General features: G+C 48.4%; 1 protein-coding gene across 1 annotated transcript in view; it reads right to left on the bottom strand.

The window, feature by feature from the left end:
• Positions 1-848: 848 nt before the first annotated feature.
• The window catches only part of LOC133343110 (FRAS1-related extracellular matrix protein 2-like), a 62,769-nt gene continuing 42,101 nt past the window's right edge, over positions 849-21,516 (bottom strand). Inside the window, exons 10-25 of the mRNA XM_061552615.1 lie at positions 21,276-21,473; positions 19,707-19,871; positions 19,051-19,233; positions 18,235-18,365; positions 16,942-17,100; positions 15,717-16,020; positions 14,851-14,982; positions 13,644-13,975; positions 11,137-11,329; positions 10,162-10,266; positions 9,058-9,185; positions 7,720-7,854; positions 6,126-6,252; positions 5,190-5,377; positions 3,488-3,634; positions 849-2,889 (exon numbers count right to left, since the gene is read on the bottom strand). Coding sequence (XP_061408599.1) covers positions 2,206-2,889; positions 3,488-3,634; positions 5,190-5,377; positions 6,126-6,252; positions 7,720-7,854; positions 9,058-9,185; positions 10,162-10,266; positions 11,137-11,329; positions 13,644-13,975; positions 14,851-14,982; positions 15,717-16,020; positions 16,942-17,100; positions 18,235-18,365; positions 19,051-19,233; positions 19,707-19,871; positions 21,276-21,473 — 3,311 coding nt within the window. The 3' untranslated portion in view covers positions 849-2,205. The remainder of the gene's footprint in view (positions 2,890-3,487; positions 3,635-5,189; positions 5,378-6,125; positions 6,253-7,719; positions 7,855-9,057; positions 9,186-10,161; positions 10,267-11,136; positions 11,330-13,643; positions 13,976-14,850; positions 14,983-15,716; positions 16,021-16,941; positions 17,101-18,234; positions 18,366-19,050; positions 19,234-19,706; positions 19,872-21,275; positions 21,474-21,516) is intronic.

Genomic DNA, 21,516 nt, shown 5'->3' with positions numbered 1-21,516 from the left:
TTATGTCGTTTATTGTGACAATTCGGTCACAGTTCCTATGACCACTGTTTCATTGCTTTTATGGCTTTATTTTGGTGATTTTTCGAAAAGTTTTTTGGTTTGGCCATTTGTTGTAGTACAGAGTTAGACTGATGGCCTTAATCTAAGTTGTCTTGTGGTTGTTGTTGTTTGACTTGCATCCCACTGGGATATTTTGAACAGGGTTGGTGTACGGTGATTTTTTCTGCAATATTTTGCTGTCTTTTCTTGGATTTTCTGTTTGAACATAGTCACTTTAAGATGTTTTCTTGTTCATGTTTTTGTCCTTTGTTTGTTGCGGTTGCACCCGATTCAAGAGCCAAATGGCTCACAGGGCTATACCTAATAAATGAACTTTGAACTTTCAAACGTCGTGATATTTACGTGGCTTTACCGAAAGACCCATAGAATACTCTAGAACTTGTTTCATACTGCCACAGTGTTAGAGACGCATGTTTGCCAGACTAGCAACAAAGTCACTATTTGTGACCATGTACTAGCAATTGCTGAACGTGGTGCTTACACAATACAGAGGCCACCCACCATGGCGGCCGCCATCTGACATGGCGGCACATGTTTGTTAGATGGGTGGCAGATCTCCTCAATGTGGAACATTAGTTGATTATGCTGTGTGTGTGTTGGATAATTATCGGCATGTTGCTTTTTAATTTCAGTAATGCTATTTGTTTATTTTTGTCACGCTTTTATTGGTTTTTATTTCCACAACCATTCTTCTCATTTCACAACACTTTATTCTACAACATACGTGGGGGCAACTGTACATCATTATTAGAATATTTTTTGATGAGATTGATGTCAGATTAATAAGATTAATTGTTTAACAACATTTTTTATTATTGGGGTAATTTAAAGAAACCATAGCACAATTTGAAGTAAAAAAGTGTTTAAAGCAGCAAAGAAAAACAGTCCAAAACTGAATTTACACTAAATTAACCCACTGCCACCCAAAGAGAAAACAAATGTTACTCAAAAAAATCAAGCCAAAGCACTGATATTTAAACTACACTGGGAAAATAATAATAATAAAATAATACAATGCGTATTTACGTATGTTATTCAATATAAATCTAAAAGCAGTCTCTATGTGCCCTATCTTACACATTGTGAGAATAGTTTGGCACACAGCTTTGGCACTGAGCTACTGAGAGGCACTGAGGAGAGAACAATTGGACGATTGCACAATCACTCCGTGAAGAGATATCGTGAAGTGCATTTAACTCTGCCTGGAATGACCTATGGTCATTATCATGCAGAATGCAACTTAAAATTATTCTTAAAGCAATGATCTCCCAACTTCATTCCTTGTGGCCAAGCTTATCATGTCTAGCAACCAATCTGCAAATTACGAAACAAATCCGGCCTATTTCAACGTGAATATCCACGGCCAATGATCAACTGTCGCGTTTAGTGGTAAGCGTGGAAAGCAGTAGAAAATCGTGATTTGGGAACCATACACGTTTTTTTCTTCTTCATATTTCCATCATTGGGCCCCATGAAAACATATGAGCCACTTGTAGCACCACTGGAGGATGACATGACGTGAGAGACACGAAGTCAAGGTCTCACTTTGGCAAGAAGCACGGCACGAGAGGCAAACGTGAAAACTTCTCCCGACGCTGAAGAGACCACGGTGACATCTATGTCACCCTGAGAACATTAGTGGGATACTGAAAGCCAACTGTGATAGATTTATTTTTAAAGAAGAAAAGCCAAAGAGAACAAAGCAATGAAATAAAGTCAAGAAACTCTGGAGTGGTTTAAAAAAAAATGTCACGTTGAAGTGCCTTATCTTCAGGCGGCACTCCTTGCAATATTACATGCTATTTTTTTTACATTTTTAAAGTTGCCATCAAACACACCCAAAAACCTATAGGCTACATTTCTAAACAAGCACATACAAAAATGTATTTCAATAGAAAGGCAATACTATCACAGTAATTATTTCACTTTTATATAAAGCACCAATAATGAATTACTGCAAGTTCTGATTAATGTTAAAAAAATTTAAGATAACTCAAAACCAATAAAATGAAAAAAAAAGGGAAGGGAGAAACCACAGGGTGAGTGCTTCGGCTGTCGTGACGTTTAGCACCGATGCGCTGGGTGGAGAGCACGAGCCCTCCCGACGCGAACTCGCGCAAGATCACCCGCAGAGCGGCGCGAGAGTTACACTTCTGAGCTGTCGCTGTTGCTGCTGCTGTTGCTGCCTCCGTGGAACCGCTGCGGCGGCGGCATCATGGGTTCGCTGCTCCCGCCGCCGTGCGGCCGGTGACCCGCGCCTCCCGCCTTCCCTCCCGCCGGGCGGCCGCCGCCACCGCCATCTCCGCGGCGCCACCGCCGCCGGGACGCGGCCAGGACGACGAACAGCGCCACGCACACCGCCAGCAGCACGGCCGCCGCGCCGCCCACGATCGCCGGCACGGACGGCGCCGCCCCGTCCTCCCCGGCGTTCCCGTCGTCGTCGCCGCCGCGATCCCGGGAGCCCCCGCCCCGGCGGTCGCCCGGGCGCCCGCGGTCGTCCGCCGAGCGCGACTGGTCGAGGCCGGCGGAGAGGCGGGCCGCCGCGCCGGGCTCCAGCGAGATGTGCTGGATGTTGGTGCCGCGGCTGTTCTCCTCGCCGATGTCCTGCGCCAGGGCGGGCTCGCCGGAGTCGCCCGCGGCCCTGCGGTGGCGCAGCGGGCGGACGAGGGGGGCGACATCTCCCGCGCCGCCGCCGCTCGTCGCCGACGACACCGAGTGGAAGCGGAAGAGCGTGCGCTCGGCGCTGCGCTTGCCGATGCCGCGGTTGGCGGAGCTCTTGGAGCGCACCGTGTAGATGGTGTGGATGTACCACTCGCGGCCAGAGGACACCTGAGGGTGAAATGCGTAGCATCTGACGGGGTGCCCTGGAAATGCTTTGATAGCCCACGTGTACTGCCAGCTTCACGGGAACACTCGCGATCCACTCTGGGGTTTTTTTTATCGTATCATCGATTCGCAGATGGCCATGTAATGAACGTAATAATGTCACTATTTTCATCCACTTAATCTGCCACAGAAGCATAGTTTCTTGACGATTATATTCAGTAGATTGCAAATTATTTTCCAGAACATCTCTATTAATGAATTTACACATAATTGCATAGGACCAAGCATTGCACATCAGCATTACCTTGGCACCAAGCTTCTATAGATCAGGCCAAGAACCTCATAACTACTATCATGTACTACTATCACGTACTACTATCGTGTTTATGTATTGTTTGTTGTTGTAACGTTATTACCCGTCCCTACTGGACATCTTTGAAAAAGAGCTTCATAGCTCATCGGATTCCTTCCAGCATAATAAATATTCCTGATTCTAGACAACTCAGTAGTCCTTGATTACATCCAGTTCCAAATGGACATTGTGTGGCTCATCCATCGCAGGGCTCCAGCACGGGTCCTGGGCGGGCAGGACCGGCCATACCTGGAAGAGTGGCGTGGAGTCGATGCGGAACCCGTCCGAGCCCGGCTGCTTCACGAGTGGCAGGGCCTCCGGGTCGTCGATAGCCAAGCGGGAGTTGAACGGGACGTTCCCAAACACCGTGGCCTGCGTCTCAGGCTGAGCTTTGTCCTGCACGCGTCCAAGCGCAACCAGCCAGAGACCGCCGCTTTACACACTGAGGCCAGTGCTGATTCTGAGTGCACGGTAAGTTGAGCTTTTCGATTTAAAGCTTTCGTGACTGCAGGGATTCATCTTCTTGGTACTTTCGGTAAAGTCACGTAGAAGGGAAGAAATAAAATAATAAAAATAAAACATAATAAAATAATTATTACGACGTTTCGGCCACAACGCAAGCAGCCGTCCTCAGGTGAAGAATGAAACACCACCAAGCTTGGAGCGTATATTTAAGCTGGGTTGGAGGGGGAAAGAAGAGAGCCTTGACAAAATAATTTGCATATCAAGAGGAATTTAGCATATTTACCTCCTACGCATTTCCCATAATATGCTAAATTCCTCTTAATATGCAAATTATTTTGTCAAGGCGCTCTTCTTACCCCCTCCAACCCAGCTTAAATATACGCTCCAAGCTTGGTGGTGTTTCATTCTTCACCTGAGGACGGCTGCTTGCGTTGTGGCCGAAACGTCGTGAGAATTATTTTATTGTGTTATATTTTTATTATTTTATTTCTTCCCTTCTACGTGACTTTACCGAAAGAACCAAGAAGATGAATCCCTGCAGTCACGAAAGCTTTAAATCGAAATTTAATTACGTTTTATTTTTATTTTATTGTGTTATATTTTTATTATTTTATTTCTTCCCTTCTACGTGACTTTACCGAAAGAACCAAGAAGAAGTTGAGCTTGTGTCGCACCGCACGTATCCAACCGCACTCATCGGAGGTACGGGGGCAGGGGGGTGGACAACATACTAAACAAAAATAGGGTGATGGAAATCAATATTGGTTCCCCACAAACGTTTGTTCTCTCGTGGAAATAATGTTTGTCCCCACCCACATTACCTTATTTGTACCCGTGGGTTAAGGTTAGGGAAAGTTTTACCAAAGCGATTGCATGAAGAGTTAAATCTATACTGAAAATGTACCGAGCAACTGTTTGAAAAGTGGTCTTAAAATTAAGGCTCAATTTGAAAATGCATGGATATAGGGTAATATGCAAAGAAAGAGAGAGTACTTTGCTTTAAAAATATAAGTGGGTACAAATATTCCTAAGAGGAACCATTATTCTCAAACATTGGTTGCGAGCGGGAATGTATGTTTCTTTCTTGGGGAAAATATATAGGGAGTAACACGTGTTTGTGGACAATGGCACGTGATCATACATTAATGCTGCCTCGATATGCAGTAAGAGAAGGTGGTGCAGCTATGACCATGCACATCTCGCTTCCCCACACAATGTTGCTCGGCCTATCAAATCATGGACTCTTTGGAGGCTAAGTTTATCTAAGCGCGGTTCGGATAACAATTTCCTCTCGCACGCAAGAGGAACACAATCTCATTTCACAACGCAACAAAAATCGCGGTGCGCGGTAAAACAGTGTTTCAAAATCTGGTGCCTACGGCCTGACTCGGTGGGAGAGTCGGCGAGTCCTGCTAATGCCGGGGTCAGCCGGGGTCAGCCGGGGTCAGCCGGGGTCAGCCGGGGTCAGCCGGGACCCAGCGCTCACCAATATCTTGAAGCGATAGAGCAGTGATGGCGCGTCCGCCAGGCACCCGTACTCTGCGCGCGTTGGACTGTACTTGGGCACGTAGCCGTCAGCCCCCGTGCACAGGAACACCTTCTCGATGGTGCAGATGAACGAGTCGCCAAGGTTTTGCACCGGGTCCACCATCACTCGGCCGTATATCGTGCTGCCTGTAAGCGGCACAGACAACGACAAAGACGAAGATTCCCCCTTGTAGCCTTCACGGACTGTTGGGGCAAGTGCTGTTAGTGAGTAGCAGCCTGCATGGCATACTAGCAAGTGGGTGGCCAGCACCAATGCCTAGCCACCTTTGTCTCCCTCGTAGTGACGTTTACACATCGTACCAGGTTCTAATTTGAGGCTTAGTCGACCTAGGAGAGGCACAGGACTGGTTCGGATCATCGTCACTAGCGTTGGCTGTGAGCTAGAATCGAACTCCGGTCGCTGGGTTCGTAGCACAGATGCACACACGCATGGGGAGCAGTGGGGAGCTTCGCGTCATATAATGTTACGATCTGCCTTGTCCACAAACGTCAGCTTTTAGACCTTCAACAATGTGGATTTTCTTATTCTTTTGGTCTTTCGGTAAAGTCACGTAGATGGGTAAAACATTTTTTTTACAAAAAGAGTACTTTTTTCTCCACCTGATGACGACCGCTTGTGTTGTGATCGATATGTCGTAGTTTAAAAAAAAAATAACTATCTATGTGATTTTACCGAAAGACCCAAAATATATGAATTCCTGCAGTCACGAAAGCTTTAAGTCAAGATTTAATGTAGATTTTTTTAAATATTTTTTTTTATCCCACCACTCACAATGTGGTTATATTTCATAGACACGAGTAAGCGTGCGCAACAAAAACACTAAGACGCGTACCGCCAAAGTGTGTGGGATTGTCGGCCGCGGTAGACACTTACCCTCCGTGAAGGCCGTGTCTGTGCCTTCGCCGAAGCCCATGGAGCCGTCCGACAGCCACAGCGCCTTCTTGGAAAGCAGGTGCATCTGGGTGTTGAGACTGAACTCTGTGGCCACAGGGTCGCTCACCTACAACACGACACAGCACGGCATGTCACGGCCCTTGGCTATCGTATTCGCAGCGACGCCTGTGTATGTACGTTATTCATAATCAACGTTTTTGGGTCAGATCGCGTTATTTATAAATGTGTCGTAACCCTCCACCACCCGGCACGGTGGCCAATCGGCAAAAAAGTCTCACGTTGACAAAAGACAAATAGTTCACTACTTTAGCCCACCGGTGCAGTGTTGAAGAGTGAAACCACAACATTTACAATTCTTGAAAGCCTACGTGTTAAACTATGGACGTTATGTTGGGACTTCTTTCGCGCCGTACGTAGCCAACCACGCTCAACGGAGGTGCTGTGAGAACAACTCCATTGTCCTGAACCTCAAAGTTCAGTTTTAACTTCAGTGGCCAGAGAAAACTCGCAAATCACCCTCACCATAACGCGCATGCTTTATCCACTTCCGGATGAATGCCTTTTCAAGCTCTCACCATCCATGATGGCCCGGCAAAGCCGAATTCCATCTCTCTCCTCTGAATGAACTGATCTCATTGCTACATATTCATGGTGTGTTGTCCTGTCTGGTGTGTTATATAGTTTGCCTGCCATTCCATCGACGTCCATCCATCCCTTCTAGCAACGAGTCCTACGCAATCCCACTTGCATTTCATAACAGTCCATACAAGGTCCTCAATTTCAATCTGTTCCCTCATCGATGTGCTCCTCATCCCATCTCTCAGCGTAATACGTACAAGGGGATAACGCTCAAAAATACTCTTCACAGGATCATCGGGCAGCCTACTTGTTGCACTGCACGCTGCCCTTTCTTGCAGGAGTTTTGCGTGGACTATCTGCCGACTGCCCGGATCTTGCATGGTAGGGCTCCACGTTGTTTGTCCTCTAGCTGTTCACCCGTTGGGCCAGCAAACTCAGGAGCTGCTGAGCTCCTCTGCACTCCGTGGGAATGTGCATCAAATGCTTCTCTTGTGCAGCTCTGCACGTGCGGTACGCTCTGCCTCCAAAACTTGGGGCGAAAAAACAACTCCCCGGTTGCCTCTAAAGCTCAGCTAACACGTGTTTGTTTATCCATGTGTACGACCACATCCTGTAAATATGAACCATTGTTGATTCTGTCCTTAATCCGATATAAAACATTTTACGGATCTTGTCGATTATCATTTTATAAATATTGGGGGATTTTCAACAATTGATTTTACAATCTTAACTTGTCGTTGTTTTGTATTGAATCATTCTTTTCCCAAGGACATGAATACTTCACTGGCTATTCGGTGAAACAGCAAACGTGTGTCCGGAGGTTGAATGTTGCGACCGGTGTTGTGAATTACGCATGGCAAACAACGACGATGAGGATGGTGAAGATGACATTTGTGTGATGGCAATGATGACACTGCTGTGATGATGGCGATGATGACGTTGGGGTGATGATAGCGATGATGACAATGACACTGCTGTGATGATAGCCACACACCTGCTGGAAGCGGATGTCGAGGTGGAAGGTGATCGGCTCACGAGGGTTGCACACGGCAGGGATGCTGTACTCCTGGTTGGGCGACGCCGTGCACGGGATGAGCTTCACCGTGTAGGTGCCTGAGTAGTCCCGCACCTGTAAGCACACACGCACAGCACGTACACGCACACGGGCAGACACGCGGTGGTGCAACGTAGTCCACGGTGCAAGGAATTAAAGGGGGACCCCCCCCCCCCTCACCCCCTTTCCAATTGTCCCTCTCTTCACAGCCTAGTTGCGGTTGCACCCGATTCAAGAACCGAATGGCTCACAGAGCTATATCAAATAAATGAAAACTGAAAACAGTTCTTGGGGCCCCGCTGGCCCATTGACTCCGGTGCAGTTACACGGCTGTGCACAGTCTATAGCGACGCCTCTGTGTGCACGCTGCATGATGCACAATCGCCTGCAATTGTTCACTGTTTCAGCTTGCGAGTTATGGACTTGCTCGCTGGCATTCTTCGTCTGTCTGGCTCACTCGGTGTAATGTATCTATTTCTCTCTCTATGTCTAACGTTTATAAATAAATGTCTGTTGGGTCACTTGTACCGTTCACATTACCGAGTTTATCATGGATATAAATCGTGTCTTATAACTGGAATCTAATAAGCTTGACATAAGCTGAGCTTTGGCACTGGCCCTCCCCCCCGCTTTAAGGAAGAGCCATTGCTCCCAATGAGCTGTGCTGGATTTTTCATCGCACAGTTATTTTAAAAGTAAATGCGGTCAAAGCAACAATACACTGCCGTGGCATCACACAGATCTACAATTATTAATACGACTGATCTCCATGGGGACTGATGCGGCCAATATCACTGCCACCACGACTAGTGTTACCACTATAACCACCACCACCACCACCAACACCACAAACGCTACTGTCATCACCACCACCAATGTTATCAGCACCACAACCACGAGCACAACCACTCTAACCACCACCACCACCACCAACACCTCAACCACTGGGACCATCATCACCGCCACATCCACTGATATCATCATCACTTTCACAACCACCACCACCACGTCCATAACCACCACAGCCACCATCACCACCACCACGTCTATCACCACGACAGCCACCATCACCACCACCACGTCTATCACCACGACAGCCACCATCACCACCACCACGTCCATCACCACGACAGCCACCACCACCACGTCCATCACCACCACAGCCACCATCACCACCACCACGTCTATCACCACCACAGCCACCATCACCACTGCCACCACCGTGCCAGCCACTATCTGCCTGTGTGTGTGCAGTGCAGGTCTCCTGCAGGCCCTCACCGCGTAGTCGGACGTGAAGCTCCACTGCTGCTCGGGGCGGTTGTACGTGGCCTCGCTGCGTACAAGCGACAGCGTGAACGTGAGGCCCGGGTGGTCCGTCGACATCACCATGGCCGACAGCGACGTGCCTGCGGGTGACGTAAGAAGACGGAGCCTTACAGAGGGTACGGGCAAACTTCTGTTTGGCGAGCACCTATGAATCTCACCTCTTTTCCATTTCCCATTCTCTCCCTCTTCCCTCCCCCCGCCCCTTCATCATGGTCACCTATCCCTCATCCCTTCCATGCCCCCGCTAGATAAATAATTTCTTCGTTTATATATTTTTTTTATGTTAAACACCTTGATGAAATGTTCTCTATGAATGTAAAACTAAATAAGAATAAGGTAAGGTCTACGCGGAAAATGAGGGGCGTGACATGGACACACCACCCACACCGAGCCTGCCTCTGTCTTGCCGGTGATGCCATCACCGTACTTCGACACTTATCAAGGTGCGCTTTTAGGGGATTTCATTATCTGTGCATCTTGAAAAGATGATTACGGCGCTGCGGGGCTACATGGTGACCAGCAGAGGAAGTTCCACAACATCTACTGTTGTTTTGTGTTTCTAGGGTCCCACGACTTGTATCCCTTTGTACACCAACCCGCACGGACCAGCATGGAGAAGTATGGTCAAATAACCCCCACCACCCACATAGTGTCGATTGTAAAACATAAACAAAAATGGGAGCAATACATGTTCGTTATCCGTGCCTAACTTCAAAAATATCCATGCGATTCACCCACAGATGAACACCAACATATATTTGCACCACTTCCATATGAAGTAAATAACCCGGGTGATCGGACGAGCCTCACGCTCCTGGGAGACCACTTCTGGGCAATTCGTCTTTGGCTAAACACGGACGATGGGATGAATTACACGGATCAATGCAGACAATAGGAAGAATCCATCCTCGGATAACGGGAGTTTCGGTGGATTGATTCGGACAATAGAAATATAAGAGTATTGGTGGATAATCTTCATAGCGGATAATAGAAGTAGCAGCTAACAGGGTGGTAAAGAAGAGAAGAGACTCTCTGGCTTGGAGCCACGCCACGAACCTGCATGGGACATGACAAACTGCCCGCGGAATCGAGCCTCCGATCGGAAGTTGACAACCAGGCGTCCCTCGCCATTGATGCGCATGCTGGTGGGATACAGCGAGCCTGCGGAAGAGCACATCAAGCAGGAACATTACAGATCCAGGCAATGGAAACGTCCAATAAGCAAGCAATATCACTCCTTTCGATTTAAAACTTTCGTGACTGCAGGGATTCATCTTCTTGGTTCTTTCCGTAAAGTCACGTCGAAGGGAAATAATAAAATAATAAAAAAATTAATAAAAATAAAACATAATAAAATAATTCTCACTGATAATTATTTTATTATGTTTTATTATTATTATTTTATTATTTCCCTTCTACGCGACTTTACCGAAAGAACCAAGAAAATATCACTCCTGTCGCAATGTGTCTTCTCTCCATTACATTTGGACCGACGGACAATGCTGGCTGGCACCGTTGTTCTGCGTTCGCAAGCGCCGCACAGACGCACTGATTTTTCTTTTACGCCGCAGAAGCCGAGCCACGCCTCTGAGATCGCGTACGATGAACAAGTTGAGGCACGTGCAGGTGACACGGTGACGCCGTGGCTGAGCTGTACCGACTGATGTGACGCGCAACAAAAGCCTCGTCAGCCCAACCCAGACGCAGACCCTGACTTTTTTTTTTACTTTCAGCCGGTGAGGCCCCGTTGAGCTAAGCAGCTCTCTTAAAACGACGACCGCCACCGCCCAAGACCGTTGGCAGTGGAGGGAATTACAAGCGATTGCAAAGGTGGGGAAGCGCACATCCCTTGCACTGCTTGGCCTCGAGCCGAATTCAGATGTCTTGTAAGGCCAGCGTAGCACCATTTGGTTCCGGATCGGCACAGAAAATAGCCAATGGAATACCACCGATCATGTGCGAGGGGGGCCTCGCACTGGGCTCGGCTCGGTTACTGCCAGTGGAAAAAGGGTTATCTATATCTGAGCTCACCTTGCAGCTCAGCCTCGGGGGGGCTGCCGATGCCCTCGTTCCACAGGATGGCCGTGTCGTACACGAAGGTGAGGCGCAGCTCGGACTGTAGGTCGAAGTGCTGCCAGCCGCCCACGGCCACGGGCGAATGGAACACGTAGGAGACGTGCAGCGGCACACGAAGCGTCACGTACGACTGCACCAGGTTCAGCACCTGCAGTGAGAGAGGGTGGGAGCGTTAGGTACTTGTGCAGCACACGGGCGCAATGTCTGCATTTTTGTTTTTAATGCTACACTTACATCGGAAGCACCACAAGCATTTGCTCTTGTACACACAACATTAGTATGTTATACTTGAAACTAATTAATATGAGTAATGATATACTGGATTATAATAAAACTGGGGCAGATCTATTGATTTCCATGAGTTTGGCTCGAATTCAGGACAACTAAAAAGCCAGACAAACCGCATTAATATGGATCATGACTATCTGAAAAAGTTAGACTCATAATATTTATTTACACTGGAGGAATCCGATGATCTATGAAGCTCTTTTTCACAGATGTCATGTAGGGGCGGGTCAGCAAGTTAAGCCATGTAACATTCAGACAGTTGCCGTGTAGATTGCAAATTGAATATTAATGTCTGCCTATACAACTGCATTTTTTTCCTAAAGAGTGAATCCTCATGTGTTGCAAATTGCATATACATATGTATTGATCAAATAATCTGTTATAGATATTGGTTGAATATATAAAAAGTACAATTAATGCACTTCACTTCTCCAGGACAAGCGGAGAGAGGGCAGTGTTGGATGTGCACACAAACCTGGGATGGACAATCGCAAACAAACGTGCCCTGTAAATATTTTGTCACTCGCCTCTTGACCCCCAATCGAGGAAGTGCTTGGAGACGCGCACACTTGTGTCAATTGACTCGCTCATAAAGCCAAACAAAGTTCTGGACAAGCTCCATCCCCCTCCCCTCACCTCCCTCCCTCCCACCACCACCTCCCTCCCACCGACTCTCTCCCCCCTTGCCAGTGACAATGACTCCTCTTTCAGTAACGTTTACCCGGTAGGAGCTCCACGTCTGTTTGATGGGATTAGGACCGGGCCCAACAAAAAAAAAGTGGTCTTGGAAACCTAAAACAAACCGGCTGCGAGCTGGAATTCTGCCCCGTGTTTGCGTCGTCTGGGTTCATTTTTTTTTCTTCTGTTTCTGTTGTGGCTTTTTTTCCTCGAGATGTCTTTTCATTTAGGAAGGCACACTTTAAGAATCCGCTTTTGTGTTGGCTAAGGCCTGTAAACAGGCTCAGCCCAGGTCTCTATACACAAATGTCGCCTCGGGCAAAACAGTCCCCGACATTCCACAATGTCTATGCCCGCTACAGATGTGGAGGTGTTATGGGTAAATCCTCCACCCTTTTTATTTTTTTTTTGTCCAAGAGTTTGAAAATTCCCAGGGAAAACAAGTGTACAATGGGCAAAGATTCCTTTTGATAGCATTAACACATAGAGTTAAGTGAAAACAAATGTTTAAGTGGACCTAAATAACACATGGTCTCTTTTTAAGTTCCTACAATTGATTGGAAGTCTCCTTTTATGATCTCGTGTTGCCTTTGACATTTGTGATCTTAGTTAGCTGCCCTTCAAGTTTTTTTTATCTCTTTTCGCGTGCTGTTTTGAGGTTGCTATTAAGCGTCGTACACACAAACCAGGTGCTCCTTTCACCTTCAAAGAAATAATCACGTAAAGCCCCCAATTCTTCCAACCCAGACTAAACACATGCACACAGACTGAAACAGAGCCATGGATAGATTTTAAAGACGGGCTAAGATTTATAAATGGAAGAAAATCTGTTGAATGCTTGATATAAGAGTGTTCATTAAAGTAAAAATGTAATGAGTCGTGTGCTTATGTGCATTGTATAAAGTCTTGTTCAGCACTTCCAGTGAGACTCATGCGTTAAGTTCGGTAGACATGGATGCATTAAGTTTGGTAGATATGGACAGCACCATATGCATTAGCCCTGTATATAGTTGCACTCGTGAATGCGCAACCTTCAATGTGGCATTTTTGCAATTTTTTTATGAATCCCACAATTGCATTTTGTTATGAATGCTTGAATATCAAACACAATGTTACACGTCGACATCATTATTCTATCACGTTGCACCGTGTAGTGGTGTAACAGCATTCACAGAGCATAACTTCTTGACTTACACAGGCCTCTTTGCATGCACCCAACACTAGCACCTTGTGAAGTGCCATTCTACTTTATGGAATGTTTATCACGAAACAATCAGACCAGTATTCTTCGTTTTCAAATTCAGAAATAGGCAGAAAAATGTAAAAAAAATGCATTTTGTTCATGCCATTGGCTTAAGCTTCGTGTGGCTGGCATGGATTCGGGGCAAAGACTTAAACGGAGCCTTCTGTCCTCCAGCCCAATCCTAACCTCTTCACAATCTGAAGCCGCTGCACGAACAAAAAGGACAGACTAACGAACAAACTAACGAACGAACCTGCCCGTCGGTGCCAATGGTTCCGCCGCAGTCGGCCAGCAGCTCCGACATGTCGTAGTAGCTGTTGAACTCCCAGAGGCACGACTCGACGTCGAGGCCGCGGTAAAATCGCAGCGTGCGCGCGCCCCGCAGGGAGCTGCTGTACTGGTAGGGCAGCGTCTCGCCGATGACCGACGGGTCCTTGGTGGACTCGGTGAGGAAGCCGTAGCGGGTCGGCACCTCGTTGTAGTCCAGCAGGTTGGAGCACTTGTGGTTGCCCGAGCGGGTGCCGTCGGGGCTCAGGGTCAGCTCGAAGTTGGAGAGATGACGCGTGGAGATGACGGGCAGCATTCCTGCGGAGAGGATCATTGATTGGGGTGCGGGCTACTTAAAACTTTGCAGCTTCGGTTGCATTTGTAGCGTCTGCGTGCGAGAGAGATGGGTAGGTTGGAGAGCCTCCATTCAATTGGACATTGAGTGCGGCCGCCGCCAAGTATTTTGGAGGCAGAGTTTTATTGTTACCCTTCTACGTGACTTTACCGAAAGAACCAAGAATATAGAGATTGTCTTGTTCGGGAGACACCCAGTCTGCAGGGTCTGTGAGGTGATCAGGAGATGGAAGAACAGCAACAGGTTGCTGACCGACGTACGGGCAGTTTTGACTGTTATCTCCTCGTATGCGTGAGTTTTCTCCAGCCACTCCGATTTTCTCCAATGCACAAACACACTCGACAAGGAATTGTCCAAATGTCCTGCTTAGGCCACTGATTAGCACACCAATCAGGACAACATAGAGACCTATGGTATAAATGATAATCTTTACATGATTTATTGTTTTGAAAATTAAAGAGAAATCTTGTCAACATTCTGGACACAAATAGAGTTGTTGTGGGGAGCGGGGCAGAATGAAACAGTGAAGCTTGAATGTATCTTTTTATTCGCATTTTATTATATTTTATTATTAAATCGGAACCCTTTTGTTCGCAGGGTTTTGCCAAGTTTTCGTAGGAGGAAATGGGATGATGTTGCGGCCGTGTGTACACCTAACTAGGTAAATAACAGGTAACATTTCAGCATTGGTTTATTTTTTAGCTATGGGAGGAAGCCAGAGAATGTGGAGGAAACCCCACGCAGAACAGGTTGCAGAACACAAACAAACTCCACGCAAAAAGGCGCCCGGGTCGGGCGATCGAACCCAGGTGCTTGCTGCTACGAGGCGAGTGCTCACCGTCAATGTGGGGCATGGTTACGGTGAGCTTGATGAGGTTTGGGTGGTCGGGGTCGTCTGGCCCCGTGTAGCGCAGTTTTGCCGAGAAGGGCTCGGCCCCCACTGTGCCCGGAATTCGCGGCTGGCAAAGCCCTGTCGGAATCGAGATGCCGCAGAGCCACGGAGGAATATTTTCACATTACCAAGCAACACACAGCCATCTCTCAGTCAATAGTAGAAGCTGGATATAACTTTCAGCCGACGAGAATAAACGCTCGCTAGCTGTGTGGGTGGCCGAAAGATTGATTGACTGACTTATTGGCTGTCACACCGACAATCTGGCTCACCGAGTGGATGGCTGGCGATGTGACTGGTTGTCAGTCTGGCTGGGGTGTCTAGATAGCTGATTGTTTATGTATCCATTTGGCTGTAAGGCTTTCTAGATGGCAATCTGGATGGTTGTCTGTCAATCTGGCTGGCTGTCTGTCGGTCTCATTGACTGGCTTGAATCGCAGGGCCTATTTTAAGTAAATGTTAACACTGACCACAGGGCTCTGTCATGTATTCATTTAAGTGCACGGCATAGGGTTACAGGGTACAGAGCAACAGTTACACATTGTTGCATACAGAGCTGCTATAGTTCCCATTCCTATATTTTGATGGACCATTTATAGATTTATCATTGACCAAAGTAGGCCCAACATTGAGCATTTTGAACGTCACTAACTGATAAATAGGCCTCAACTAAATGGACGGCCGGTTGGCTGGCTGTCTCATCGGGTACCTCGCCGTCTGTCTGGCTGTCAAATTTGTCTGGATGGCCATCTGGCTATGTTATTGTCCATCCTTCCATCCATCCTTCCATCCATCCTTCCATCCATCCTCACCTTCCTCCTTGCTGATGATCATGATGGGACTGAGCAGCTCGAGGCCCTCCTGTCCCGTGGAGCCGACGGCGCGGGCGGCGCACTGCACGCGCGACCCCGGGGCGAAGTAGATGGCGTCGAGCGTGATGCTCTTGGTGTTGGTGAAGAACGTGTCCGTGTCCACCTCCCGCATGGGGCTCGTGACACCGTCGGGCCCCGTCGGGGCGCTCACGAGCCAGCGGTAGCGCGTCAGCGTGTCGTTGATGTTCTCCACCGAGCAGATGGAACCCGTCTTGTCGTACTCCGAGTACTTGGGGTTGCACGCCTGCGGTGGGGGAGCGGGGCGTGGAAGCGGGGAGCAAATGGAATCGCCGATCACGACCGACAGATAGCCACGGTTGGAAATATTCAACCACAAAGTGTGCGTTATTTTGGTCACCGATGACCACGAGTGGGCGAAAATCATCAAGCGTGACGGTGCCTATGGCTGCCCACCAGGGATTAAAGTAAGACGGACTTTGACGAGACAAAATTAACGAGTCTAAATGAAGATGTGGACTAAGATAATTTAGTAACTTTTTTTTTACCAAGTTCACTGGTTGGCTGATAATATTGGGGTCGGAAAAATAACGCGCCCCTCACACCAACATTTATAAACTCAGAGTCGGCGAAACGTTTGAGTGCTTTAGTCGGCCAGACTAAGAGAAAACCTTCGACTAAAAATCCAGAGGTTGTCGTCGGCTAGAGCCGTAGCTCTTAATGCTCCGCTCCACGGACACCGGGCGTCCACAATGCCGTGGGAAGTGCCCCCACCGTGGAACCGTTGCAGATACAAATATATATTAAAAAATTCAAAAAAATACGGTGGTCAATTAAATTTAATTTGAGAGATCGCGTGGTCCCCTGGGTCCCGGAAGATGGGGAGCCACAAGACTGTGACTGGAATAAAAAGTGACGACTAAAAGAACGTGCGCTGCGGAACGGCGCGCTGACAAATCGGGCACCCTGATTTAAAATCAGTCATCATTCAGGACAGATCAGAATCAAGGCAAGGGGCGGCATCGGCTATGTGCGTTTGCCTCTGGGTCGCAGTAGTGCGGCATATGGCGGGCATGGAGACTGTATCCCCGAGTCGTGCGTTTCAGCAAAGCGCCTGTTCATTCGGAATAAAGAGCCTTCGATTAATTCCTTCAACCTTCCCTGCAACCATCGGGTGAACGCGCGAAGGGCGCAACAACACACGGACCGTGACGCAGACGACGGGGTAGCCGGCGTGCGGGTGGGCGTTCTCCTTGCTACGCGACGTGTCGTCGTAGATGAGCAGCGACACGACCTGCGGCACCGACGGGAACGTCACGTCCGCCATGCTGTCCATCTCTTCGATGTAGACGATCGCTCGGCTCATCTGCGCGCGAGCACCGCCGGGAGGAGAGGGGACACCAAAGGCACCAAACCGCGCAACGCCGTGAGCTCCACTGGCTCGTGGCTTCACGTAGGAGAGTAAATCATTGGCGCATACGTTGGATTTGCCATGCCCTGTTAACGTAACACAGGGCATTTGTTTTTTAAATGGTAAGTCGATGGTTGCAACTCGCAATAAACATGTGGCTCGACTTCCCAGAACAATGGTGGTTGTGGTTGTGTTGGCAGTCGGGGTGGAACATTTGTGGCTATAGTGAAGTATTGGTGGTTGGTGGTTTCACATCGTGGTTGTGGTGAATTGTTGGTGGTTGTGGTAAAGCATTAGTGGTTGTGGTGGAGTGTTGGCAGTTGGGGTGGTGGAGTGTTGGTGGTTGTGGTGGACTGTTGGTGGTCAGGGTAAAGCAGTGGGTGGTTGTGGTGGAGTGTTGCTGGTTGTGGTGGTGGAGTGTTGGTGGTTGTGGTGGAGTGTTGGCGGTTGTGGTGGTGGAGTGTTGGTTGTTGTGGTGGAGTGTTGGTGCTTGTGGTGGAATGTTGGTGGTCAGGGTAAAGCATTGGGTGGTTGTGGTGGAGTGTTGCTGATTGTGGTGGTGGAGTGTTGGTGGTTGTGGTGGAGTGTTGGTTGTTGTGGTGGAGTGTTGGTGCTTGTGGTGGAATGTTGGTGGTCAGGGTAAAGCATTGGGGGGTTGTGGTGGAGTGTTGCTGGTTGTAGTGGTGGAGTGTTGGCGGTTGTGGTGGTGGAGTGTTGGTTGTTGTGGTGGAGTGTTGGCTGTGGTGGTGGAGTGTTGGTGGTTGTGGTAGTGGAGTGTTGGTGGTTGTGGTGGTGGAGTGTTGGTGGTTGTGGTGGAGTGTAGCTGGTTGTGGTGGTGGAGTGTTGGCGGTTGTGGTGGTGGAGTGTTGGCGGTTGTGGTGGTGGAGTGTTGGCGGTTGTAGTGGTGGAGTGTTGGCGGTTGTGGTGGTGGAGTGTTGGCGGTTGTGGTGGTGGAGTGTAGCTGGTTGTGGTAGTGGAGTGTTGGTGGTTGTAGTGGTGGAGTGTTGGCGGTTGTAGTGGTGGAGTGTTGGCGGTTCTGTTAGTGGAGTATTGGTGGTTGTGGTGGAATGTTGGTGGATGAGGTGCTACCTGTGTCTCAGCGATCATGTTCTCGTCCGGTTTGAGGTGGATGGTGAAGGCCTCTCTCATCTCCCGCTCACCATCGTACAGAATCTCCACCTCCACAAAGTGCTGCGTCTCTCCTTCTTTAAACTCCAGCTCTAGCAGCAGCGAATTACATCAGCAGCAGCATCATCAGCAACAGGCAGTAGCACTTGACAATTATAACAATGCTAATGACGATGATTTACAAATTCAGTCCCATACCTAATCAAAATCACTTACCTTCAATGGAATGCATTTAATGAATTTCACCACATTAAAGCTATTTAATAGTCCTTGGTATTTATGCAACACAGATCACGACAATCATATTTATGGACGACAGTTTTAGGTAATTGTAAAAAAATGGAATTTGAGTAGTGATGCTGGTCCAAATATAATGACGTCACCTAATGCCCAACATCCACTTTACAACAGGGAGCTCACATTGCCAATTCTCTACCACAATCAGCACTGGTATTGTTCATTGGTATTGTTCATTGGTATTGTTCATAATCACAGCCAAAGAAAGTAGATGGAACAAAAACATGTACACAGAAAAGCACAGAGTACGTGAGTTCGTACATTTATAAATGCGCAACGCTTAAAACCTATTTTAACACGAGTTTGCAATATTCATACGTTGTAAGCTCCATGAAAACAGTCCCGTCTAACATTTCCCACCGAACGCTGGGAATTACATCGAGAGTTCAGAGAGCAAGAGAGGAACACGTGGATAAGGGTAGGGGACACACACACACACACGCACACACGCTGTGTTAAAGGCGTCGTTGGGGGATTCACCCTCGGAGATGGGGTGGTAATCCTCCCCAGAGGTGGCCGAGCCGTCCTTGGTGTGCACGCGGACCACCGACAGCTTGGAGGCGTCGCCCACCCGCACGACGGGCACGCGCACCACCGCCACGCCGCCCGCCTCCGTGGGCTCCTTCACGCTGAACTTGGTCTCGTTGAACCTGATGATGGGTTCTGCGACGAGCGGTGGAGAGGGGGGGCAGGACGCGCGGAGACAACTCGGTGACGATGGGTTTACAGAAAATTTCTGCAAACGCATCGGCTAAGATGTGGAATCCTCAGCGTTACAGCAAAGCATTGTACGATATTTTTTCTTGCTTCGCTCAATGTACAATTCCACCACTCACTCAGGATTCTAAAAAAGGAGATGATCACTACGCAGTGCCTAGTTGAGCTGCCAACCACTGACTTCTTTTTGACGAACAGACACTTCTGCGAAAACATTCATCGTGAATTTCTACCTGCAGGAATTACAGTTTAATACGCGTCATCATATTTCACCCAATTATTTCTCAGCTTCAGAAATTTTAAATGAACTTCATAAAATGCGTGATTTTTGTTCTCCAATAATTGCAACCCCAAGCTCTGTCCAATGATATTTTAGTTTTTTTTTTATATAATCCGACATCACAGCAGGCGCCACTTACTGTCGGTGTCATCCTTGATCTTGATCACCGTCTCATTCTGCTCGCCGATCGACGCCCCGAAGGGCGACTCGCTCTTGGGCGAGCCGAGCACCAGACGCAGTTCCTCCTCCTCCTCGTGCAGCTGATCGTCCTCCAGCACCACGGTGCACGGCTTCTCTATCTCGCCTGCGGGGAGACGGCGGCGGCAGCGATCACGCGGCCGCGTCGAAGGAGCGGAGCTCAGTGTGGCCGCGTGGCTCGGGGCTCGCAGCAACGAGTCGGCACCGCTCGCTCAGACCCTGGGGGTTTGAATCTAAACAAAAACTATAAACTGCACTATTTTTTGGGTTTTGCCAGGTAAGGTCCACTGAGCTGTATAGCTCGTTTTCAGAAGCGACATGGCCACAAATGATTGCCCAATGCAGTGGCTTAAATTTGGAAATGTATAGCAGCCAAATGCTCGAAATGCATGTTCCTAAATATGGATATGGGTTTTGGCTGTCCACGATTAAGTCAGCTTCTGACGTTGATTGAGTTTATGGTATCAGCCAGGATATCTACGGCTTCATAAAACCCCATGATATTAAAGTTCTTCAATTTATTGAACGTAATTACATTTTCCGAGAATAATCCTTTTGGTTTTGGAGACATATCAGACAAACATTGCACGACACGCAAAAGGTGTGACCCTAGCATGCCTCGAGATAATTATTGAAGAGAATACTATTTCAGAAATTCTTCTGTGATGTCAACTTCCAAGGCCATACCTATCTGCAATACTCTGTTTCATCTCATGGCATGACATCGATATTACATTTGGTGCATACTTGGAAAAGCAAGAAGCGGCTCTCTGCTTTAAAAAGTAGTCCACTTGCTAATGTACCTCCATCTCCACCCAACAAAGACAGAGATCCCCTGTATAGCGTTAACAGACTGTTGGGGCAAGCGCTGTTAGCGAGTACCTTTGAAGGCCGGCACGGCACACGAGGGGATGGGTGGCCAGCACCACGCCCGGGTGCCTTTTGTCTCCCTCGTGGTGATCTTTACACACCGTACCGGGTACTCATTACGGGAGGCCCAGGACCGGTTCAGATAATCGTCACTGTCGGTGGCCGTAAGCGGGAATCGAACTCGGCTCGCCGGGTTTGTAGCGACACTACCCCTCCCCACTAACAAAGACAAAGATCCCCCGTAGAGCCATAATCCATAACAAAGGCTCAGTCCTTTGTTATGCAGACTACTCTTGGTCTTAAGCCTCACCTTATGCAGTCTACTCTTGGTCTTAAGCCTCACCTTACCATATTAAAAAGTGTGCCGTTCCTGGCCCTTTCCCCCTCAACCATTATATATACGGGGTAGTATTTCTTGTGATCTCTCATTTACTTGATACAGCTGTCGTGGCTGTGACGGTTCCACCTGAAGACGGAGGCTTGTGTTGCTTCCGAAACGTCGTGAATGTTTTAATTTGTTTTATTTTACTTTTATTAATTAAAATGTTTTACCCACGTAAACTTTACCGACAAAACCTAAGAGTATGTCATAATGCACACACACACACACACGCTGGCCCCGGCGGTCCCACGGCCGCACCTGGCAGGAAGGACACGATCGAGTCGTCGGTGTTGGGCCGCTCCTCGTAGTCGGCCATCACCTCGGCGCTGCCCTGCCGCGTGTAGCAGCGCACGGACGAGCGGTGGCTCACGTCGCCGCTGCGGTACACCACCGCCGACACCGTGCCATCGTTCTCCTGCGCCGAGTACGACGCCTCCTTGAACTGCACCTTCGGCACTGTCGGGGGGCGGCGGCGGCACGGGAGGGCGACGAATAACGC

Source organism: Lethenteron reissneri, chromosome 16, assembly GCF_015708825.2.
Source record: "Lethenteron reissneri isolate LAM-NWPU_2019-01 chromosome 16, ASM1570882v1, whole genome shotgun sequence".
Taxonomy (NCBI): Eukaryota; Metazoa; Chordata; class Hyperoartia; order Petromyzontiformes; family Petromyzontidae; genus Lethenteron; species Lethenteron reissneri.
This window is presented reverse-complemented; position numbering and strand designations above follow the sequence as displayed.